Below are 26,153 nucleotides of genomic sequence, written 5' to 3'. Positions count from 1 at the left end.
TTGGGGCTTTTTTTCTGCCAGAGGACCTGGACAATTTGTTAGGATAGATGGCATCATGGACTCTATCAAATATCAACAGATATTAAATGAAAACCTGACTGCCTCTGCCAGAAAGATTAAAACGGGCCGTGGTTGGATCTTCCAGCAGGACAGTGATCCAAAACATACATCAAAATCAACACAAAAATGGTTTACTGACCACAAATTTCAAGGTCCTGCTTTGGCCATCCCAGTCCCCTGACTCGAACCCATAGTAAACCTGTGGAGTGAACTGAAGAGGAGAGTCCATTAGCGTGGACCTCGAAATTTGAAGGATCTGGAGAGATTCTGTATGGAGGAACGGTCTCAGATCCCTTGCCATGTATTCTCCATCCTCATTATAGGAGAAGACTCAGGGCTGTTATCTTGGGAAAGGGAGGTAGCACAAAGTATTTTTTTTATAATTGTTGCACACCTATATTTAACAAAGAGTTTTTTTGGATAAACCTGTGTTTGTTTGCAATTGTTTTATATCCATGAGAGAAGAGTATTTTTGTGACTTAAAAACAAAAGATCAAAAGGTTAATCAATAAAGACATTTTTTCACACTCTCCTTTCCTCATATTTACCATGGGTGCCAATATTAGTGGAGGGTACGGTATGCTTCATGGACTGCTGGGGGACCCAGGCCCCATGTTCAGAACCATGGATATAAACAACAGTGTGCAAAAAATGCAGGTGTTTTATTTCTTCCACAGTATTGCTTTCACAGCCCTGGTTTTCCATAGGCTGCTCCTGTCCTGCCTCCTTGCTTGGCTCATTCCTCAAATCGTTGAAGTGTGTCGGCTCCCACGCTTCGGCCTGGCATCGCCTCATAACCTGCTCTAGTGGTCCTCTAAATGAGCTCAGCATTCTGTCACTCAACCCGTGCGAGACCACAGATGCGTTCATCCTCCAGGAAAATCTGCACGACATGCAAAACCCCAAAATGCTGACTTCTCAGCTACAGAACCGGGTCATTGTGTAGTCGAAGGATTCGTTCTGAAAAGCACTGGGCAACACTTATGCAAGATGTGTAGCAGACAGAAGATGGCAGCAGACACCAGATAAAAGATAATAAACACTACCAAGAAGAATGCATTTCCAATCAGATCTTAATTAATGTCGCTTTGCACATCAGTGGATGCGAGGATTGATCATCTTTACATGACAGGTTACAAAAAATAATTCAGGATAGCATTGGAATAGCTTATAATAGTTTTTATGATGTGCTCCTTATATCAAATGCGAGATCAAGGTCGCGGGGGGGGGGGGGGGGGGGGGGTTACTTATGCAAGGCACTGTATCCTTACAAAATTAGAAAGAACAAATTGTGTTAACATATTGAACAGGTGCACTGAAAAAAAATTAATCAAAACCAGAGGAAATATTTACTATATTTATTGAACACTTTTAATATTTCATTCATTAAGAAGGAGAGATATGAAATAGCTTAGATGATATTAATAGAGAATAAAATATAATAGATACATTACCCATATTAGTTTTGTAAAATGGTTACAAATCTAGTTACTGTACATTGTATTGTGATCATTTATCAAAATTCATGCCATGGTGCAAGACCCAGACAAGACTGTATGAAAGATATAAACTGAGAAAAGTGAACAATGCCAGTTGTTTTTGCATTTATGTAGCTTTAGAGTCATATACCTACTCTAGAGAAACAAGTTAATATGAATCGGAAAAGAAAAATCAGCAGCATTATATATTTATTTATTTATTTATTTATTTATTTATTTATTTTTACAAAAAGCACCAAGATTGGCAGCACCTTGTCTACATTAATGTACTTATTACGAGAATCTTATCCATGTACTTCAGGAAAAAAAAAAATCATATCCTGGCTATAATGCCAACCAATATGTATAATATTAATTATTTCTAATGTAAAATTAGGCATATTAGGTTCAAAGTCACTGTGTTTTTAATATGTATAGGTATATAAGACTTTACGTTTGCTATGCTTTTTTTTTTTTAAACATATAGTAACATATTCTCAACCCGCTGTGTGATCCATTGGCGTGCGTGTTGGTATTGCATGTTGAGTGTTGCTCCTTACATCCAAAAGCGTAGGGCTTTCCTGGTCAGGTTCGCCTCAGGCTCACTTTCAACTTTTACACACACAATTTCTGCCTCAGGGCTACATACCTGAACCTTCCTGCCTGGAACCTCCGAAAGGGGCCTGAGAGACAATGAGAGAGAGAGAGAGAGAGAGAGAGAGAGAGAGAGAGCGAGCACATTACATTATGCAATCATGTAACTTAAGCCATTTGTGCCAAAAAGGCACAACTGAATTGAATTTGAACTGAGTATGATGGAGAGCTAAGGTGCTAAAATGTGTTATGAGGTGACGTTTCACTGAAATGTAGCGGGGCTGAGGTAAACACTCAGTGGTGTTTTTATCACATTCCCTATTTTTAGTTTACCTGAAGATCACCTGATAGACAGGAAGTAAATGAGCCCATATGTAACTGTAGCTGTCTAGGCTGCCATTATAGATACAAACACACTAATTTTAGCTAATAGCTTAATGCTACATACAAATAGGGTTGTGTTTATTGTGTTTAGGAGAAAATTCCCCTCTATCTTGAATCTTTATGACTTAAAAACACGAAATAAAAGTTTACGTTTCCTAATTGAGCTGCTCAGTATTAATAATGACCAAGCCGTTGAAACTTTGTTTAGCAGTCGATGCTAAGTGTAATTAGAGTCTCATTTCAGCCACAGAAAGCCCATTGTAAGTAGTTTACCAACAAAACTGAGAGAAATGTTGATATTCCTGACAGCTTTTCCTTGTTTCCTGTCAATGTGCTTTCACTTTGTCTGTCATAAAATCTTAATGGCTTTGTGCTAGCTAGCCAAATACTTAGCCTCAGTTAGTTAGCTTATGCTGTTGCCTAGCAGCAGCTCTGATGTTGTCTTGACTTTAACCATAGCTGCCAACATTGCTAACAGGAAAATCCAAGACAGCAGAGAGAAAGAAAGAAATTTTTTACCAGACCATAAAAGTGAATAATGTTCATTGTTTTTGCTTTAGTACCATATCTGTACTATGGACGCACAAGTTTATCTTTTCATGTCTGTTATTTTTTTTATCTTTATAACCAGAGTTGCCAATATTGCTAACAAGAAAAATCCTAACTGGCAGTGTATATCTGTGGACAAGATGGCTATTTTTTCCCAGTTGTGTGGCAAGCAACAGTAAGAAAACATTGAGGTAAAAGTCTAGTGTAAGCTCTATTATTTTGTTAATACTTCATTTTCACCTGCCGATTCTCACCTACTAGCTAGCTACCCTTTCTCTGTCCCCTTTCTTGTGCCCTTGCTACTTCACAGGGCAGCTGTACACACTCAGAGCAAAGCGTTAACTGCGCTCTTTCGCATACATGAGTTCACAGGCATGAGTTTAGTGTTATGCCGAGTGACAGGGTAGAGAATAACACTATCCCTTCCAATCAGAGAGCACGGCCAACTTAACTCTTAACTCTTGTCATATTGTCAGGATTCAAACTTACAATCTCCTGAGAACTTCTACATAATAATTAGCAGCTCCTCCTTTTGTTTTTAAACCAACAAAAGAAAACAGTCCTGGCCACTTGGTTTCATATAATGTCTCACAAGACTAAGGCTCATGAAGTTCACTAGAGAAAACTGGCATGAAGCGAATTCTAAAGGGCGAATTTTATTTGCGTTAGATGTCTGCTTTAACAACGCCAACGTATCTTGGGTACGCCTTCTGATAATGAAAGCACAAATTCACAGGTTACATTTGAACGCACCATTTGAATAAGTGTGTCCAAACCTTTCCACAAAGGGCCAGTGTCACTTAAGTCTAACTTCTTTCCAAGTTTCCAGATCCCATAAGACCTGGTAAGCTGAGCTGGCCAACCTGGTAGACTAAGACTAAACTGCGTTTTTTTCAGCAGTGCATGAGATTTATTGTTGTTGTTGTTGTTTGTGCATTATGACTTCCACATATTGAGAGCAAGCAGGAGAAAGAGTGCATGCAAATGCTTGAATGATTAATTTATTGATTTAGTTAGCACCTCCATGCTAAAGGAAGCGTACTGAGTATAAGGTGTGAGAGAGAGAAGCGAACGACAGCAAGAAATGGTGAAAGCGAGACAGAGCAACAAGGGATTTCCCTGAGGGCAGATTTAGTTACAGGCTACTTTTCACGTAATCACAGCCGAGAGGTGAGCAGGAAGAAAGGGAACAAATAGTCTTCTGCGCCTCTCAGATAGAGCACCAAGTCTTCTCAGTTTCTGAGTGAAAGTGTTACAGCACAGTACATTTACATTTACGGCATTTGGCAGACGCCCTTATCCAGAGCGATTTATATTTATCTCATTTATACAACAGAGCAGTTGAGGGTTAAGGGCCTTGCTCAAGGGCCCAACAGTGGAAGCTTGGCAGTGCTGGGATTTGAACTTACGACCTTTTGATCAATACTATTAACCACTGAGCTACCACTGCCCCTACAGTACACTTATAGCACAGTATGTCATAATGTAGATCACACTCTAAGAGCAGTGCGTGCAAAAATTCAGCTTATTTCAGAGAATATGGTCACATTTGTGTCTACATTTGTGCACTTTTCTTCAGGCATGCAGTGTCTTACCTTGAGCACCCCTACTTGTGATCCACCTGGAAAGAGCATCTTTGAGTTCTCTTGCTCCTAAAACAGACATTTAAACTGACATTTAAACATTTTCATTTTTTTTTTTTTACATCACATGAAAAATATCAGCAGCAAGTAAAATGTACAAATTCCTGCTCATTTTCTTTCATGTGTATATTCACATTAAAAGCCAATAAACCAAGGCATGAAGTGTTGACTGCCTAATTCTGAAGTGCTGACTTCACGCTTAGGACTGAAATATAGTCCCGAGGAAGTGATCTACTTGTACACTGGCTCATCGCAGGTTAGAGTTGGTTTTGTGCCCAGTGATGTAAGCCACACTGCCAAAGGGCTGCTTGTAAAAGCTTGTAAGTGTGTGCCCGGTGTTGCAAAACACACTCACGTAATCGGAGTTGGCCTCCTCGGACTCGCTGTTCTCTGAGCTGCAGTCACCGTTCACACACCGAGCGGCTCTCTTCTCCCTGCCGGACCTCAGAAAATCGGCGGCCGTAGACCTTCTGAGCAATGCTGGGGCAGAAATGTCCACTTAGTTATTAGTATGGTTTTAAATGAGTGGTTTCAACCAAGAAGTCCACTGAACTTATGAAAAAAGTACACCACAGCAAACATGTTCAGCTCTACATATTTACCGATTTGTGTTTTCCAAAAAATTCATCATATGAAAGCTTTGATAATTATCTGATGAGTAGAAGATGACATTTTAAGCACTGGATTTGGGAACATCTGATATACAGCAAACATTTGATCTGTAATACACACTAATGATCCACTTTCCTTCTAACCTTTGTGTAAAAGTTTCTATAAGTCAATATAAATAGTTTTATACTTAATATCATCTTATTTTTACAGCACATTTCAATATGAATTTATATTGAACTGCTACTAATCGGTACTTTGAACATATTTCAGTCACACTGTATATACACGTACTACTGCTTTTGTAGAAATTAAGTATATTACTCAACGTCACCAAAATAAAATATAAAACACATTTAAAAACATGCTTAAAATGATATTTCTAATAATTATATAACGGGGCGGTTCAATCACCCAAGTTAAATAATGCAAGTGAATAATACTGTAATAATAGTACTATAATAATGCTATAAGAATTACTCTATAGTATGCTAGTTTACTAAATGATGTATTTTTTAAATATGCATTACAGATAATAAAAGATATCAGTACAACTTAAAAACCATAACTGTACAGCTGTGTATGCAGCTGCTTGGTCTAATCGGAGTAATAGGAAATAGAAGAGTTATCCTTAATTATACTTAACCGAATTCTGAATCCCTTTGCTCCAGTATTTTCATAACTGTTATGTACTGTAGCAATTAAAAAGTGTCTCCTCTCCTCTAGTCACTTAAGTATTTACTGGAAGTAATAACTGCTTAAGAAAATGGCTGGTGAGAGTCCACTTTAGCAAGTTCATATCCAGTTCTGCTTAATTGAGCAGAAACTCATTAACGCTTACTCCCTAGGAAAACAAATATGATTACATTTTTTAAACTTTAAACTCCATGAGACCTATAACATTGGATTACCTGCTTCACAGATGTAGGCCATGAGTACCAGGATAAGCAGAGATGCAGCCAGCACCCCCTGTCGTCCCATCTCTTCCTTTTTCCTCAGAGTGCTCGTACACAGTGTCCAAGCTCTACAATTTTGTAGCGTATCTATCCACCAGGCCCCACCCATTCACTACCTATAGGGGTGTGTCCTCAAGCATCTATCCCTCTGGTACACCTGCAACTGTGTTGTATTTCCATAAACCCACCCACTGTCCACCAGGGCATGCGGTTTGAGGTTCGAAAGATGATTTGTATGGTATTTAACACGATGACTAGGGGATATTGAACACCAAGCACTAGCCAAAGACATTCAATAGGTGCTGGACATTGTGCTTGGGTTGGAACCATATGCGATGCATGCAAGGTTGTGCGTTTTCAGCAGGTAAAATGCCAAAAAAAAAAAGCCCTGCATGTTAGAGGAATAGAGGGATTTATAGGTTCTTGGTGGTCTCATAGTTCTCAAGGCAAGGAAGCTTTATTAGGGTGAAACATCTTCAAGACTATATTTCCAGTGCCCTAGTACAACATTTGAGATGCTTTTATCTGGAAAAACAGTGACCTTAGTATTGTAAATTTCTACCTGAATTAAGAATAAATGACAGATAATGATTCTGTTTTTTCGTTCATCTTCAGCAACCTTTTTATCCTGGTCATCACCATCTATTCCATGATCTGGGTGTGAGAAGGGAATACACCCAGGATGGGACACCAGTCCATTATCACCTAGGGGAAACTTAGAGTAACCAATCCACCTCTCCACTAATGGGCCATGTTTTTGGGAGATGGGAGGAAACTGGAGAACCCAGAGGAAAAACAGGTATGATTAAATCCAAGAAATATCTGGTTAAAGGCAATATCAAGGGCCCAATTTGGTGATTATCTAGCAGTTAGTAAATAATGTAACGTGTAGAACATTTAAGCATTATTTCTTCAGTGTAGATCCCTTCAAAGTTCCAAACAAAAACCTTTTCACAAAGTGAAACTCCTGTAACTATACAAAGAACCCTTTACATTTTAAATTAAAAAATTCAAAGAGATTTTTCCATGATATTTATTAGACTTACTAGTTTTGGTTGGGTGTCTCACTTGAATGTACAAAGCATCATAATTCATGCACTTGTGTGCCATTCAATGATTTTAAAAAAAAAACCTCAACTTGAACTTAAACTTTTTTTCTAAGAGTGTGGGTTTCAAACTCTTCCAATTACTGGCCCAAAGCCCTAAAAGATGCTCACATCATCCCAAGGTGGACTTAATCTCTCAACCTTTTGGTTAACAGCTGAAGGTAACAGCTGACTGTGCCAAGTAGACATATTTCAAATGACCTGAATGTCTGAAAACCATCATAGTCAGGTAGAAAATGGAGCTGTCAGTGAAGCTGTCGGATGAGTCGGACTAAACACCTAGGAGTATCTTTTCCTCTTTAGATCACACACCTGTTCTGTATCTGGAGCTCGATGCGGTTCGGTTACCTGCTCCAGTTCAGGTCCACTACTTCAGCCGTGCCATCATTCAGTTCAGGTTCAGCGGCGTCCCACCTCGAACAATTTCTCCTTTGTTCACCAGAGCACGACAGATCGGATCCTGAAGATTTTTCGGGATTATACAGATTGAAGGTGGATAGAGTGGTTGCATGGACAAAGGGTCTTGTGATTTCGGGGGGTAGTGTTACCTGCGCCTCTAATTAAGAAGTCATCGAGAAGCTGGACAGGAGGCAAAGATGGAGACATTCCATGGAAGAAAAACAGTCCATGGAAGAGCCATTAGGATGAAACTGACCATGATAACCCCTCTACAGGAATCTGGGATGTGCCAGGTGTAACACTCTCGCCGGTGTATGTTTGCAGTGTGTGCTGAGGCTGCTGCTTGAGATGACTCTTACAAGCCCATTATTCTCTATGGTTTCACTTTGGAGGCTTGTGAAATTCCCCATTCAGGAAGCTGTGATTCTCAAGTCTTGCACTGAGGTCTGGATGCCTGGCAGTGTTTAAAGAGAGTAGTTAAGAGTGCAACTGAACTCGATAGCACATTGTGAAATGACTGGTTTGACTCAGTGGAACACATTTTGTGTGTATGTTCTTTCAGCTATTACGGGAACAAGTTTTCATTAAAAAAAAAAATGAAAACAATAAAAAATAAAAATGGAAACAGCCTGTGCTATAGTAATACTTTTAGTTTATTTTATATAAAGTAATAACACTTTGTCACTATATTACAGGATTGTGTGCTAGTCTATGTGCCTTCATTTGTTGATAACAATCAAAATGTCATTGATTTTGATTATTTAAATGTACTGAAATGGTACAGAACAAAAAATGTCAGTGTATGTGTTTGATGAACCAAGATTTTACAACATAAAAGCATAATAATAATAATAATAATAAACATGATTTTAATATTGATTGTTATTTAACTGTAATTTATGTTATTCAAAATGTTTTTAGAACTAGTAAAAGCTATATATATATATTTTATATATATATATATATATATATATATATATATATATATATATATATATATATATATATATATATATCCAAATTTTTAAATCCATTTTTCTTTTCAAAATGATCTCAGCCGTGACTAAAACATCAGGAAAAAAAGGAATAAAGAAATAAAATCTTTATACTGAATGTTTTCTATATACATAAAAGTTATGGTCAGTTTAATCTAGAGTGCGAATTTGCTTCCTGATTATCCTATTATGTGATTTTAATAGACAGTTCTTGCACGCTCGCTCTCTCTCTCTCTCTCTCTCTCTCTCTCTCTCTCTCTCTCTCTCTCTCTCACACACACACACACACACACACACACACAAGCCATGCTGTTATGTGATACATCATTAACTTATATGTCACATAATTATGATGAGTACATATAGTGATATAGTGATTGAAATGCAGCAACAGTCAGGCGCTCTGCCCGCATGGTCTGTTCTGTAGTTCTCACAAAGGCACGGAAAAAAGAGCAGACATTTAGGCATCACAACACACCTGTCTTGAAAAAAAAAAAAAAATCCTGGGTTAACACCATCACAGACCTGCCAACCTTCACACATTTTGAGGAGGAGATTCACATTGTAACATCACACGATAGCAGGAAACTACGAGTTATCACTCAGAAATCTGCAAAAACAGAAGTCTAAAAACAGCAGACGAGCCAGCCAACATGTGAATCTGTTATGATTGACAGTTGCGATACGTGTTTTGAACACTCCAATATTAACTGACACTCCCTGGAAGCCCTGGCCTCTTTCCAATATTAGTAATGTTTTTGCCTTTTCTCAACCTGACTTTGGAAAATTGTCAAAAACGGCACTTTTTGGTTTTTGGCTGAAAGAGAAAAATGGGCAAAAAAGTTTGTCGGTAAAAAATTTTTAAACCTAACATTTCAAAAATAATTTCAACGGTCAGTGCTCAGACACATTTAAACAGTTTGAGCAGGAAATCAACAGCCACGCGGAACCATTTCGCAGTTTCTCCGAGGGAAATTAGCCAGTCCCTCTAGGATTTAACATTTCTGCAATCGCAGACATTAACGCGAAATCAAGCAAACTCCGCAATATTCGGAGGAGCTTGCAATTTTTCTAAATAACCGCAGATTTGCAGCAGATTTGCGTTAGACGCATCATGTGACGTCATCACAATGCACATTCGATCAAAGCCCTCTACGATTCACGTGCGTCGAACATGAGTACAGTTAAAAGGTCTTGTTTACCAACAAACATCAGTGGGAAAGACCGTGCCAATTCAAGTAGTTTTTCCGCATAAAAGCACAGAAAAACTCAGCAAGCTGCGTTGCAAATTCTGAAAAAACCCACAGCAAAATCGAGCATTTTGGGTTGCAACAATCACAAAAAAAATCCCCCCAAAATCCTGTACGGATTGATTAGACAAGAAATCTGGAAAAGCACTATATCAAATAAGTTTTTTTTTTTACTGCATTTTTACTCCACCTCCTTTTGCGAGTCGATGCATTACTCCTCTTCCAGGTAGGCAGGTCTGCCATCACTGATTCATTGTGATCTCACAGTAATTAGGATACGGTCCGATTTTAGCAGACACGTGCACAAGCGTGCAGCCTTGTAGATATATTCACATCCGAAGTGAGAAATGTGATTCATTCCATTTATGAACAAAAGTGACTTGTGCTGATTGTTATACATCAGGGAAAAAAAACAAACAAACAAAAAACACTGGCTGTGTCCGAAATCGCGTACTATGACAGTACCTACTGCATTCGATTCAGTACCTACTGCTTGGCCATTGATACAGTACGTACTGATCAGAATAAGTGGTAAGCATGAATACAATCCGGACGTACTACGCAGCCCGGATTCTGACAGCTCTTCTGTGCCAGTCCCACTGCATTATGGGACAGCGCAGTATCCACAGTGTCCAATGGTTCCATACTGAAGCATCAAGGCCGAAGCAGTAGGTCATCTGGGAATTTCTCGCCTACTGTATAGTAGGGTAGTAGGGATATTCGGACGCAGCCATTGTATTTCAGCCATTGATTCCTCAAATGTCTTGGATGTGCAGTGCACTTGGCAGTTGGGAATCCAATGACATGTAATAATACTGATTGTATACGGTATAAAGATCTGAAGTTAGAAGTTAATAAAAGACATTCTAGTCCCTCTGCAGAGAAACACAACGTCATTAGAACGTTCATATCCAATGACCACGTCTGTCTCAGAATAAAAGACTTTCAGAAAATGTCTGAATCCATCAAGACAATCTCAACTCAATTTATGTCCTTTTTTCAGCTTTGGAGCTCTATCTTCTGTCTTCCATGTTGACATTAAGGTTCTGGTGACACAAGTTTTGTCCAGCAGGAACATATATTTGTGTAAGACAGAGAAAGTGAGAAAGACAGAAAGAGTGAGAAAGAAGCACACAGATCTGTTGTGATCTCATCCTCTACACCTCTTTCTCTCCAGTGCTCATGAGCGATGTTCTGCGCAGGTTCTCCTTGACCTTGATGAATTCAGGAGCACTGCGAGAGCACTCCTCCTGACGCTCCTGCTCTTGCTCCAACTAGGAAACACATACAGGTACACTCTTAGAAAATGATAAGTATAGATTCTTTCTGAGTTGGTTCAAGTTCAGACCTTCTCACATTCTGTTGTATGGTTCTACCAGAAGTCAATCAGTTTCAATTCATTTTGAACGTCGATCAATGCTGTGGCTGTGTTCATTTTTTTTTTTTTTTACCATGAGTAACTCCCAAGCTAGCTAGCCTAGGTAGTTATAACAGCACATGAAGCGTAGACTCTCCAGAACTTTTTTACAGTCTCCTCTGAAAGTATTGGAACAACAAGGCCAATTCTTTTGTTTTTGCAGCACACTGAAGACATTTGGGTTTGAGATCAAAAGATGAACATGAGACGATATGGCTTGCCTTTCTCCCATAGACAGCTCGCTGGTCATCATGTTGGTTTATCCTTTTTAACGACAAATCCCGTCTTCACCGGTGAAACCCAGGGCTCAAACCAAGTGTAGATTTTCAGAGCTATTATTGTTTTTAAAAAATCAATCTCACAGGGCACACCTGGTCAACAAGAGAAAACCTATCAGTCACATGTTTGATCCCATGAAAAATGGGCGGATTCAAACAAAAGGTGCCATGTTCAAGTCTCAAACCCAAATGTCTTCCGTGTATAGCAAAATCAAAAGAACCGGCCTTGCCGTTCCAATACTTTCAGAGGGGACTGTATATGGTTTGCAAAAAATTATGAATTTTTTCAAGAGGAGAAATCTCTCTTGAGATGGTATAAAAAAGACACTTTGAATTTCAGGAGGTGAATTTCACAGGAATTTCACCTCCTCCAGTTGTTTGTGCCTCTTGAGAAGCTCTTGCTCCAGAGGTGAGATCTTCTTCCGAGCCTCCTCCTCTTGCTTTCTCTGTTTGATCATCTGATCTCTCTTCCTTTGCTCCAATACACGCTGGAGCTCTGGTTTATTCTCCGCACCCCTGTGAAAGACAGATACAGAATTACAGAATATCTGGAAAACCTCAGCTCTTTCAGGAGTGCCTTAATGCTGATGTAAAAGCACACTCTACATCACACCCTTTGAGTGAGTGTGCATAATGTATTCCATTTTGCTGTGCTATTACCTCTGGAAGTGATCGATAGATATACATATTAGATAAGTGACCTAGATAAGCTACAGATTGTGCACTACTACTGTACCAGCAGAGCATAATCCCTAGAAGAATGCTTGAATTGATGCTCTGTAGCTTGAATTGATTTTTTTAGAGGCCAAATTTAAAGGTTTTTTTTTTTTTTTTTTACATATATGGCAGAATTAATTTTTTTTTTGTGCATATAATGCACCATGATGCATATTTTTATTATAAAAAGTAGTCTAATCTAGAGACTAGACTACACAGCTAGCTTATTTTAACAGAGGAAATTGGCTAGCTAAGTCTGGCAGGTAGTTAATTAGCTAATTATCATGAAAGTAGCTCATGAAACAAGGCTGAAATTCATCAAACAAGTAGTCTAATCTACAGCAATTAAATACAACTTTAACGCAAATATACTTGTGCATGAAATGTCTTGCCACAGAGCTTAATTTTTTTTAAAATAGTCAAATAAGTAGTCAAATCTAAGCTAACTAGCTTACTAAGTTACTAATAATGCTAGACAATTCATGTGAAAAAATAACTACACCCTATGGAAATTGTTGGCTTTTTTGACATATTTGGACAAGCAACCATTTGATCCTCTTTGAAACAGCGCCTATTAATAAAGGTGATGCACTCTATCAAATGATATATAAAACCGACATTTTGAAGCAATTTTTCACAACTGAAATTAACAACAACAACAACGAAAAACATCAGTCACATGGAAAAAGTAAGTACACCCCAACATTTATCACACCTTCAAATCCATATAATTAGAATCAGGTGTTCAAGATTGGGTGCCAGTGATTAGAACCTGCTTAGGGAGTGCAGGTAGAACTGGTCTTACATCATTCCACTGTAAGTAAAATCATCACAAACGGCACAGATTTCCAGAGATGGAAAGCCATAGAAATCCTTTTTTTTCCCTCTTATTTTTTTTTAATGCAGTAATGTTTCTCTTTGTTGCATTGTTTGATACAAAAGACATAAATATAAAGACATTTATAAATATATAAATGTTTCTAATTCATTTAGATAGACACCAAATGGTAGGCATTTGAGTGTCAGAAATATATCTCACATTGTCCCACACAAACTTACTACATATCCCACATTTGGTCCATGTGCATCTGGTCACCCTACTCTGAAGGGCACTTTGAAGGGAGAGTAATCGAGCTAGTCATGCTGTAAGATTGCTTCAAACTGAATTTCCAATAAAAATGACTTAAAAATTGAGAATTATTTTTGAGCAGTACACCTTTTAGCTCTCCAAAGCTCTCACAGTGGATGGTAAAGAGAAATAACTATTGCTAAAAATACAACAGAGACTTGACTTGGACTCCACCTCAGAGACTTGTGACTTGAGGAGGAGCAAAGACTTGAGGCTTGACTTGGACCTCAGGGACTTCTGAACATGTCTGCAGATTTCAAACTGGTGGTGTCAAAGTGCATGCTTCTACAATCAGAAAAAAATTGCATAAATTTGACCTGCGTGGGAGGCGTGCCAGGAAAAAGCCATTGCATGATTACAGTTTGCCAATGAGCATATAGGAAAAAGACCAGGCCTTTTGGAATAACGTGCTCTGGACAGACGAATCAAAGATAGAGTTGTTTGGCCACAGAAACAGCAGACATGTTTTGGTGCAGACCAAAGACAGCTTTAAAGGAGAAGCACCTCATACCAACTGTGAAGCACGGTGGTGGAAATGTTATGGTTTGCCACAGGAACTGGACAGCTTGCATTCAGTGATTCAACTATGAATTCTGCATTATATCAAAGAGTGCTTGAAGATAATGTGAGGCCATCTGTCTGAAAGTTGAAGTTGAACTGAAAGTGGACCTTTTCACAGGATAATGATCCTAAGCACATGAGCAAATCCACCAAGGAGTGGCTCAGAAAGAAGAAATTGAGGGTTATGGAATGGCCTAGTCAAAGCCTGGATTTGAATCCTATTGAAATGTTGTAGGGGGATTTGAAACGGGCAGTACGTGCCAGAAAACCCTCAAACATCTTGCAACTGAAAGAATATTGATGGAAGAGTGGTCAAAAATTCCAGCAAGCCTGGTGGACAATTATACAAAACTTACTAAAAAATACTAGCTTCTGAGGGTGTACTTCCTTTGAAAAAGCTAGTTTTCCTTGTGGTATTGTTCAAATATATCAACTTCATTAACAGGCGCTGTTTCAAAGAGGATCAAATGTTTGCTTGTCCAAATATGTCTAAAAAGCCATCAATTTCCAAATGACTGTATAAGCTAGTATCAGTTACTTTTGTTACATTTAAAGCAATGAAATATCACTTTTACACAGATATTTACATTTGAAAATGTGTAATCCAATCTAGAGGTTTATATAACTAGCTTATTTTAGCAGAGAAAATTTACTAGCTAATGTTTGAAGCTAGCTACCTTAGCTAATTTAAGTAATGCTGGACAATACACACACAAGCTAGCATCAGTTACTTTCATAGGTTTTAAAATAAAACTGAATAAACATGACATTTCTTGCCACAACCTTAAAAATTGTTTTGTTCAAGGAAAATGGGGTACACCTTAGCATTTTCAGTATATCTACCATTTTTGTTTTATATCTACTGCTCTTTTTCCTGCAGAACTATCAGTCAGCTCCATTAATAGCTTTATATATATATATATATATATATACATACATACATACATACATATACATATATATGTGTATGTGTATATATATATATATATATATATATATATATATATATATATATATATATATATATATTTGCTTGCATTCACTTAGTAGACACTATCTTAACCTTTTTATTTTTTATTATATAATTATATATATATAATTAAAAAATAAAAAGGTTAAGATAGTGTCTACTAAGTTAATGCAAGCAAATATAACAGAGTATCTAGTGCTGCTGAAGAGAAATGATTAGCCTTTTATTATTTCTCCAATAGATGGCACTCAAGTTATATTCTATGAAGGTTGAGTGTTGAAGACATCAGCAAACATAGATTTATAAGAAACATTAAGGTGCAAGTTTACTTGATAATGAGTCTTTATTGGTCACATATATAGTAGAGCACAGTGAAATTGTTTTCTTTGCATACCCCCAGCCTGTTAGGAAGGTGGGGTCAGAGCACAGGGTCAGCCATGATACAGCACCCCTGGAACAGAGAGGGTTAAGGGCCTTGCCCAAGGGCCCAACAGTGGCAGCTTGGCAGTGCTGGGGCTTGAACCCCCAACCTTCTGAACAGTAACCCAGAGCCTTAACCACTAAGCCACCACTGCCCCCATTGTCTGACTCTTATATCTGGAGAACTCACAGAAATCAAAATAAATTAAAAACATTTCAATTGAGGATTTTTAGGATGGGGCTGCCCTGTCTATTCCTAAATCAGATTGAAATTACTTAGTGTCTTTTACTTTTATAATCTGTGAGATTAGTGATGGTTCCCAGGACAACTCTGATCTCAGTCAAAACCAGATGTTTAGATGGTTAGGGATCTGCTGAACAAGCGGACACAGACACACTCCCTCGCTGACTGCTAATTAAATTAGGTGTGAGCCTGTTTCCTCCTCAGGGAGAAGGCTTTCGCGTGCTTAGTAGTGGAAAAGCAGTTTGCGTGTTGTAATTAGCATCCCTCCTAATTTATATAGTGTCCGTCAGGCGAAGGAGACATGGAAACAGCAACAACAAACAAACAGAGCTGCGAGTAATGAGGCAAGTTAGACATGCAGCCGCCTCCAGAGACGCCTCCCTGAGACCCCGAGCACGGACTTGTGCTCACACAGACACCTCGATGGTACATTAATTCAAAAAGTGTAGGCAGAATGATGGTGGAAAGACAATCATATTGTAGGAAACAGCAATATTTTCCTCAGATATCTTGCTACATTTTTAGAAAAAGACTTCGCTTGACCGGAATTACACTGCAATAACGCTTAGCACTGACTGTTAATCAATCTCTCATAGGCTGGCTCTGCCATATTGAGAAAGGCTAGCATTGTTGCAACTTGTAAACTCCAATCGATCAGAAGATTTTGACTTCCAAAATGGTGACTAGGATAAGTTTAGGTTGTTCATAAGAAATCTTTCTGTAAACATGATTAATAATGTCCCTCATTCAGCATAGTTTTCTCTAACTGGTGAGTTTGATGCTAGCTATAGAGAAGGATGCTAGTTAGCAGGCAGCAGATAGCATGATTGATTGATCTTTCACAGTTTACTGCAGACTCTCTGTGTGTTTTCTAGCATCATGTTGTATTTTCAAATCAAGTTACAGTATTCACAGTTGAGGTCATAAGTTTACACACCCCTTGCAGAATCTGTAAAATGTTAATTATTATTATTATTTAAATAAGAGAGATCATACAAATTGCATTTTGTTGTTTATTTAGTTCTGCCCTGAATTCGCTATTTCACATAACAGATGTTTACATATAGTCCACAAGACACAGTAATAACTGAATTTACACAAATGAACCAGTTCAAAAGTTTACACACGCTTGATTCTTAACACTGTGTGTCGTTACCTGGATGATCCACGACTGTTTTTATGTTTTGTGTTAGTTGTTAAACTGCCCATTGTTCTTTAAAAAAAGAAATCCTGCACATTATTTGCTTTTCCAGCATCTTCTGCATATTTGAGCCCTTTCCAACAGCGGCTGTATGATGTCGAGATCCATCTTTTCACACTGAGGACGACTGAGGGACTCGTACACGACTATTACAAAAGGTGCAAACGTTCACTGATTCACAAGAAGGCGACACGATACATTAAGAGCCGGGGCGTGTAAACTTTTTGAACAGAATGATCGGTGTAAATTTAAAAAAGTTATTTTGTCTTCTGGGAAACATGTAAATATCTTACATAGCTTCTGAAGAGCAGTACTAAATGGAAAAAAAAAAGATCGTTAAACAAAATAATCTTTCAACTCAAACCTTATCTATGTGGGACCATTTTGATGCCCGTCCCAGTTATCATGAATGATACAAATTACACTATTCCCAAAGCAAGTAAAATGAGTAGAAATAAAAGGCGACACTTTGTTGACAAAGTGAGCTCTACCCTGTCTCCGTCTTCTGCATTCCCTCGTTCATTGTCACTGTTTTTGTCTTCTGTCTCCATACACTCTAAAGACCCAGGCCACATAAAAGCTTATCTTCGGAGGGTTCAAAAGGAGAGATGGGCACCGTTTAGTAGTGACCCAATTCTTCTGCCACTTAAGCTAAAAGACTATATCCTGTTGCTGTTATCTCCTGCTTTCTTTTCCCATCCCTGTGGAGTGCCCTCACTGTGCTGTCTTAAGTCTTCCAGGGCCAAAATGACTTCAGGTGCCAGAAGTCCAACCAGATACCTGCCTAATGGCAATGGTGGCTCAGTGCCAGCTTAGTTTTATGTGTCCTCACCTCTTGCAGCATGGACATGGACGATATACACACACCTACACAGAGTACCATCCCAACTCAAAGTCCCATTCACGCCTGTCACACTGACAAAAGAGTAAAGAAGAGAATCTTTTTGTAAACTTTCCACTCTTTTGCGGTGCATCAAAATCTATCCTTTAAATTGCGCCTCAAGAATGCAAATAAGACCCAAGAGACTTCGGTAGCCGAGTGCTGTTCCAGAGACACTACATAAGCATCGTTTTAGATAACAGCTTCCGACCCAAATGCAATAATACAAAACAGTGGGAAAGTACGAGCTGAACAGAGCCACTGTGCTTGCTCTTGTCTGGATGACTGGAACTCTTTTAAAATGCTGCTTAAAGTGTCCGAGAGGGACAGAATGGCAGGATAAAGGTGCCTATGTTGGCTAGTTCGGAGGCGCTTTAGTTGTCCTTGTCTCCGCACAGAGAATGACTGTGTTGTGAATGTGCTAAGGCTTGGAAGGGGGTAGGCGTTGTAGCGTGTGGTTCCCAGGCAACTGTGAAACTCGTGTCAAGAACGCTTATTCACAGAAATAGAAAAAAACCCCAGCTTTTCCTAGGGTCTCAGAATTCCTCATGCAGCCTTGTGCCTTTTTTTTTTTTTGCTTCGTATGACGTCGTTTCATTTACAAAACTTCTAAGATTCGTCAAACTTCAACATGACAGCATAAAATGTAAAGATAAACATCTGTGTATCTTGTTCTTTGGTGGGAATTTAGCCATCGCTTATTGAGCAGTGTAAGTTCTGAGTAAGTTCATTCCTTTGGGAAGCTGTAGTGAAATATGTAGCAACATGTCCCCTGGGTCGGTGGGTGTTGCTGTTGTAGATACAGCTGTTAGGAGGAGCAGGACTGTTTCTACAAGGCTCCCCTACTGAGCTGTTCGGATATTTTATCAGCTGCGTATCATGTCTTCATTTTGGTATATCTTAGTCACCATCTTTCAACCGGTACTGAAGTCCTACAGAGCATATTGCTGTCTTTACACTCTTAATAAATGCTGGGTTATTTTTCTACCCAAACACTGGGTTGAGACTTTAGGGTCATTTAATTGGGTTATTTTCTCAGTCTTGGGTAGTTTTCACAATTAACTCGGCAGGCTGAACGAAATCCACATTAGGGGAGGGAGGGAGAGAGGGAGGGAGGGAGATGGTGTCCACCTGGTTGGAAAGCTGCTTCTTGTTATACACCCTGATGGAGTACATCACGTCGAGCCATTTCAGATTAGCCTTGATCATGGAGAATCTCCCTTCTTTCTCCCACCATGATTTTCCCTTTCTAAAAGGGTCTCTTGCACACTGAAAAAATCTGCTGCATCCATTGATTCGGTCTTTGCGTTCTGTCATGTAATGAGGTTTTGGACGGATGCAATCGCAGTTAAGAGCTATATTAAAGAGCATATAATCCAGAGGGGTAAGGCAAAAACAACAACAAAGACAGATAGCGGTCAGTCGAGCAGGTAAACAGGCTAGAGCGGGTAAGGCAGAAATCAAGGTCAAGGGTAAAGCAGAATCATAACCGGAATAACAACACAATAGAAAGGCTTGGTAATCACCAGAAACTATATTGACTGAGCATATTACTTCACATAGACGTAGTGACTGAACAGTCTCTTATATAGTGTGGTGTGATTGTGAATGTGATTGGGAACAGGCGTGTGTGATTAGTCTTCAGGAGAAGATGATGTGCCTGTATGTTAATCTGCGATTTGTAGTTGTCGTCTGCCATGTTTGTGGTATTCTGGGAAATGGAGTCACTAGTGACCACATGGATCACCTGACTCTTATATAAAACATCTCAATAATTAAATATAAATATCCATTAAAGTGAATGAGGTTTTCATTACTTGCACTGTTCAGGTAAAGGTGTCAGGTGTTCAAATACGCAGAGTTTCAAAGTAATCTATTCATATTTTATTTTGAAAAAAAGAAAAGAAAAGAAAAAAAAAAGCCAAATCTGTATTAATATAATGTAAAATATGAGTATTAATCGGCATACATTCACAAATTCCCTATGGATTGTTTATATAAGATTTAAGGAGTGTATTATTTAGACACCCTTACTAGTTGTGAATAAATCAGTCCTCATACCGTTTGTGGTTCATAAGCAGCTCTCGGTGAAGCTCCTGGTGGCTTTTGGAAGCTTTCACTGGATTAATCAGCTTTTTGGGCTTGATGAGATCCTCGTCCCCTTGCGCATAATCAGGATGAGGGGCGTAGCTGGCCACAGGAAGGATATTCCTGCGTGGGCATCGCAGTGGGTCATCGTATGTTATTTCAGGCTGATGAGGCTGTTCCCATTGGATATCTGCATATGCTGAGGCTGGACAGCAAGAGAGAGAGAGAGAGAGAGAGAGAGAGAGAGAGAGAGAGAGACTTAATTACATGATGCAATAACATAACTCAAGCCATTTATGCTAAAAAAAAAAAGGCTGATGGATTAAATTTAAATTTGAAATCTTAAAAAGACAGCGATTCGAAAATGAGCATGTGAGCTCTAACCTATAAGTTCATGCTTGATATACTGTACATGTTATAGTAATGTGCTGCTTGGGAGAGGTACTGAAAGACAGTTCAAATTGATAATCATCTTTAGTTACTGTATAGCGATCAATCAGTGCCTTTATATGCAGTGCTTAGTCAGTTTCCATCAAACGCTGGCACGTCCTTCCCTTTAGTGTGGTTCGATTAGGCAGATGACAACACAGCAATCGGAAACTCGAGCATGGTTCAATTACAGTGAGAAAGGTTCAGACCCACCACACAATGTGAATCCAAACATCGTGCATTTTGGTTTGCTGTGTTTTTTTTTTTTTTCTTTGTTTCTTTTGTAGATGCTAGCTACTAAACTGAGCCCAAGGAATAGAGCTGTAGCGCTGCAGAAACGCCATGTGTTCTTGATAATTGGACTTGCAAAAAGACAAAAATAAATAAATAAATAAATAAATAAATAAGAGCTGGATGTGATAAACAAAACCTTTTAAACTAGTTATTTATATCATTTCAAAATAATTTATTGAGCACCAGCTTCATGTTCTCCATGATCTCATTATCCATGTACACTTGGCAACGTGTTGCTTTGTGTTGCTGTATTTCTGACCAATGAATGACGGAGATTTATGACTGTTTTCAGGACACAGCGAACGCTTTTTCGTTTGTTTGTTTTCTGCAAACTGACTAATAGTTGTGAAATATGAGTACAAATATTACTAAGTACACTATGTGTATTTGAAAACTAACCCTACCCCAATCCTAACCTTTACCTTTGTAACTTTTCATAAATTATGAATTTGCAAGTGCAAGACCAGGATTACTAAATACCGATTACTAATTACCGTTGTGGTACTCCTAGCATTTCTATGAGAATAAAAGACATTCATTTAAAGATATTAATTTAAATTAATTTAAAGATCTTTTCATTTTAGATCTTGCTACATAGACGGGGGTGGTGGTGGTGCTGGGGGTTGGGGTTCAAACACACTGGTTCTGGCCTTAGGCATTTCTATAGACATAACTATAGAGTGTGAGTAATTCCATATGAGAAAGATTGAGAGAAAAACAAGATCTTTCCAGAAGTAGCAGGTTTTTACATTTTAGCCTTTTTTTTTTTTTTTTGGCTGTTTATGTTTCTTTGGATTCTGGAGGAAATTCCTGAGATCCATTTCCTGTCTGCTGAACCCAACAATTTACACATTCAAACAAGAACAGCAGGGCTCTAACATGTCGCCGCAGTACCTGTTATTACAGACCGATGTGTTGTATTTAAGATAATAACACAAGAGCCATGTGGTTTAAGTTGAGAGCTTAAGAACTCATTTAGATGTGAGACTACCACTTGTGCTTACTGGTGATTTGTGCTTACCAAGTCTGGTCTCAGTCTCTGACGCCACGCCCGCGACTCATAGCCTCACGGAGTGTCTGGTACCTTTTGTACACTTATCTGGTCACAAGCTTCAGAATCCTTACCTGGTCCTTGCCCTGTTATAACTTAACCACAACCACCCAGTCTATCCACACTGTGTTATTTATATCATGTTATACGCTCTAGGATCAATTCTCACTATCAAAAGGGTCAAAAAGTGTCCTTAAGGCACTTAACAAGACAAGATTATACTAACAAAGTATGTGAAAGCAATCGATTTCCATCACATTTAGCATATTCCTGCCCTGCACTCAGTATTTTCCAGAATAGGTTCTGGATCCACCACAACTCCTGGATATTGAAATTGGATAAGCTTTTACAGATAATAAATGAATGTATAAAAATATATCCCGGTCCTCATTTGCTGCACTAGATAAAGTTACGTATCTGAATGGTTCCATTTCAACCACAGGCGTACTCATTGATTCAGCTCGACTTAAGGATAATTCATTTAAGGAGAGCCCTACAGGCCGCAGAGCACCACAGACTCCTTCAGTCCTCAGTGGAAGGAAGATATTAAAGGTGAATTGATCCTTAGCCGAGTGACAGTGGAAAAAGATCGGGTGTCATATGCTCTGAGGCCAGATCTGAACAATGGCAAGGGTTTTGAGGAGGAACCAGAGACGATCTGCGCTATTCAATATTAAAACCAGAGCACAATGGATTCTGCAGAAGGGGCACTTCTAAATCAAAGCGCAGGATGATGATGGACGTCTCATAAATGCTGTATCCGGTAAAGGCTTGTACTAAATCCTTGCAGTGTTATCAGTGTTATTCGAGTTTGGTTAGTATATTAGACGCTTATAGCAGCATTCGTAAATTGTTCGAGGCCTGAGGACTCAGCGAGAGCTGTGGTCATGTGAGGTCTTGTTTTGTTCCAGTTAACCACTCGCTGTGCATTCCTGAGGACAGCATGTAAGCCATAGTTGCTGACTTTACAAATTGGATAACCACAGTAGGACAAAGCTAAACTACTAACAATGTAATCATACATAATCAGACAAAAATGTTTTAATTATCTAATACAGATATCTGTCCTAATCCACAAATAGCTAGCACCAACACTCCTGATTATCTTAATAACAGCTCACTATGTATAAGGACCTAAACAATCTATTCAAACACAGAGTGATAGATTTCATCCTTTCACCTCAGGTGTAGTCAGTTAGTGAAGATATGTTTGGTGTCCTGTGTTAGCTTCTTTAGTTTTACACTGGAAAAACAAGGCTAAAGTAGCTAACAAGTATGGAAAGCCTATAGCTAACATGTCATGCCGTCAAATGTACATATGTCTAATACTCAAGCCGGAAGTACAATTTTTTTCAGCCATAACATTAAAACCACTGACAGGTGAAGTGAATAACATTGATTATCTCACCACAATGGCACCTGTCAAGGCGTGGGATATATTAGGCAGCGAGTGAACAGTTAGTTCTCAAAGTTGATGTGCATCACAGTGTGTGTCGTGTATGGGGCTGCGTAGCCGGAGACCAGTCAGAGTGCCCATGCTGACCCCTGTCCACCATCAAAAGCACCTACAATGGGCACATGAGCATCAGAACTGGACCATGGAGCAATGGAAGAAGGTGACCAGGTCTGATGAATCACGTTTTCTTTTTTAACATGTCGACAGACAGGAGCATGTGCGTTGCTTTCCTGGGGAAGAGATGGCACCAGGATGCACTATTTGAGGAAGGTAAGCCGGCGGATGCAGTGTGATGCTCTGGGCAATGTTCTGCTGGGAAACCCTGGATCCTAGCATTCACATGATGTTACATTGACACGTACAGTACCCTTTACCTAAACACTGTTACAGACCAAGTACATTTCTTCATGGCAACGCTATTCCCTAATGGCAATGGCCTCTTTCAGCAGGATAATGCACACCCTACCACACTGCAAAAAGTGAATGAATGGTTTGAGACACAATATTAAGCAGGTGGTTTTAATGTTGTGGCTGATCAAGGTGTGTGTCTCTTGCTTGCATTAATGTCCTGAGGAAAATAAAAGTGATTCAATGTTGAAAACCACATAAGTAATAAGAATTGAAATTCTGTAACATCTCAACACAGTTTGAGCTGACCGTGATGACGGGTTGAAGTAGTTAGCAACATTAACCTTTGGAACTCCAGTGAAAGACTATAGAAGCAAACTTTGGACTGCAATCCAAAGTAGTCTGTGACTACATTGCAGATAAATTTGTCTAATTGACTACATTTTGTTCATGTTTTTTTAATTAATTTATTTCCAGAAAGTTATGCAAATGCCATTTTTAGCCAAACTATTACCGAATTAATCACTGTGCTGATCTTCCAAGAGCAGGAAAAGATCACCCAGCATGCCAGAGTCGACTCTTTCTGTAAAACACGTGGAATAACATCTATCTATTTGTCCAGATGGAGTCATACTTACAGTATTAGGGCTAATGTCACTGACAGGAAGCCGTCCCTTGTAACCTTCCCTTAAAAGAGCTTGGTCATTTCCTTTTTATTAAAGGTCATGGCTAATGACGGTGTGGTTTTTCATGAATGTACTTCTTCTAATGTGGACCCTGTGGTAATGAAAAGAGTTGTTGTGGTGTGTGTGTGTGTGTGGCTATATTTTTTTACCTCAGTGGTCCCCATAATGATGGGAATATGCAACAGTTTTGCCCTTGTGGGGACATTTGGCTGGTCCTCATGAGGAAAATTGCTTTTTGTATAAAAACTACCGGTTTTATTGGAGTGCCTACTGAGTTACCGAGGTTGAGGCTAGGTGTAGGTGTAGACATTTAGCTACAGTAGCATGCAAGTCAGTTGAAATACCCGACAAAATACTTAATTTGGAGTCGGTGTGTGTCACGGGGACACGAATGGAGCATCGTATTTCTCCGCTGAGTTCAATGCTTGTAGAAAGAGTTGCTGAGGGTATGTGTGTGAGAAAAGCAGCATGTAAGCCAGCATGAAAGATGGAGTTATGGAAATAAAAAGGAAGAGGAACAGAATGGAGTCACAGGATCTCCCAGCATATCGACTGCGCTTTCGTGGCAGGATCTGTCTCCTCATTGATTAGATATCTATGTCATGCAGGGCAGAGGCGGTGAGTTTTCTGCATCTGTTCTGAAAGTTAATATCCTTCCATTTTATGGCCGTAATGCATTTAGCTGCCTCCCTCAAGACCTTAGGAGTCAGTTAACGTGTCCAGTAAAGGAAGTCTGCTTCCACGAGTCTGCTTTCAGGAACAGACGAACGTTAATTCAATTCCACATCTGTGTGACTATGAAACACAGGTATGACTCTGAAAGCTAGACCTACTGCAGACCTGCGTCTCTGAAAAAATGTTTGTCTGAATATGAGTCATGTGTTATTCAGGGGGGAAAAAAAGCTATCCGTAGGCGCAGACAGATTTCTCAGGGTTAAACTTGTTCTGCCCTTTTACTGTCACTTACTGCGAGTGCTGTTCATGCTGTGAGAGGTGATTAAGTATTATTTAGCACAGAGTTGTATCACTGCTGTTTGACACAAGTGGGTTCTTTAAAGACTTTCCGAGCACTTTATCTCCACCTACGATTGTACACAAACTGGGCTGCTGGCAACTGGCTGTTGTCATGGGGATGCCCAGAATTCATCCTCCCAAGGGAGGGGGATGATGAGGCAGGGAAGTGCGTATGTATGTGTGTGTGTGTGTGTGTGTGTGTGTGTGTGTGTGTGTGTGTGTGTGTGTGTGTTGGAGTGCAGCAAAAAGTAATGGGGGTGGGGGGTGGGGGCGGTAGCTTATTTCCCATAATCCACTCCAAATACTGACCTTTGGCCAAGCACAGAACTGGAAATGACCTTTATAAAAGATCTGAGCAAAACAACACCATCCACAGCTAGTTTTTTTTTTTAAATAAATAAACAAACAAACAAACAAACAAATGAATAAATAAAAAGCAAAAAATGCTGTTTTAAAAAACTTTTTAAACTGGCTCACAGAAGTATGTCGTCAACTTACATAATAATTTTATAACATAATATAAGTTCTCTCACATAATAGACTGAGATGGATATTGCCATGTTATAAAATGAGTAGTTTCGGTTCTAAACTCTGATTGGCTGAGCCTCTTGGTAAAATCCTCAGCGCACACACACACACACACACACACACACACCACACGTGCACACACCTCTGATTGCATCACAGTAACTGAATAATTCTGTATTAAACCGAACAAATCATTATACTTAAGACATTATTCTCTCCACAGAATACTCTAATCTTTGCCTCTTATGTTGCGTAGCAACCAAAACTTCTTGTTAACAAACTGCATTGCACGGAGGAAGAATTGTTTACTGCGATTATTATTAATAATAAATTAAATGATTTATTCAACACTCGATTTTAGACGACTGTTTCTATCTCTGATTACGTGCCTGCTTTCTGCCGAGCCTAGGAACACCCTT

At 39.0% G+C, this 26,153-nt stretch overlaps 1 protein-coding gene and 1 long non-coding RNA gene across 4 annotated transcripts in view; both read right to left on the bottom strand.

Annotated features, from left to right (window-relative positions):
* Positions 1-1,465: 1,465 nt before the first annotated feature.
* Positions 1,466-5,576, bottom strand: LOC128625202 (uncharacterized). Its single transcript, XR_008388895.1, has 3 exons — positions 5,064-5,576; positions 4,661-4,717; positions 1,466-2,221 (listed from the first exon to the last, which is right to left on the bottom strand). It is a non-coding gene; the product is annotated as an uncharacterized LOC128625202 (long non-coding RNA).
* Positions 5,577-9,141: 3,565 nt separating this feature from the next.
* si:ch211-236d3.4 (protein FAM107B) overlaps positions 9,142-26,153 on the bottom strand; it is a 40,645-nt gene continuing 23,633 nt past the window's right edge. For all 3 annotated transcript variants that reach the window (XM_053653074.1, XM_053653076.1, XM_053653075.1), the window contains 3 exons: positions 19,902-20,133; positions 12,084-12,234; positions 9,142-11,297 (listed from right to left, as the gene is read on the bottom strand). In XM_053653074.1, the coding sequence (XP_053509049.1) occupies positions 11,181-11,297; positions 12,084-12,234; positions 19,902-20,133 (500 nt within the window). In that variant the 3' untranslated portion in view covers positions 9,142-11,180. The remainder of the gene's footprint in view (positions 11,298-12,083; positions 12,235-19,901; positions 20,134-26,153) is intronic.

This window comes from Ictalurus furcatus, chromosome 21 (assembly GCF_023375685.1).
Source record: "Ictalurus furcatus strain D&B chromosome 21, Billie_1.0, whole genome shotgun sequence".
NCBI classification, from domain to species: Eukaryota; Metazoa; Chordata; class Actinopteri; order Siluriformes; family Ictaluridae; genus Ictalurus; species Ictalurus furcatus.
This window is presented reverse-complemented; position numbering and strand designations above follow the sequence as displayed.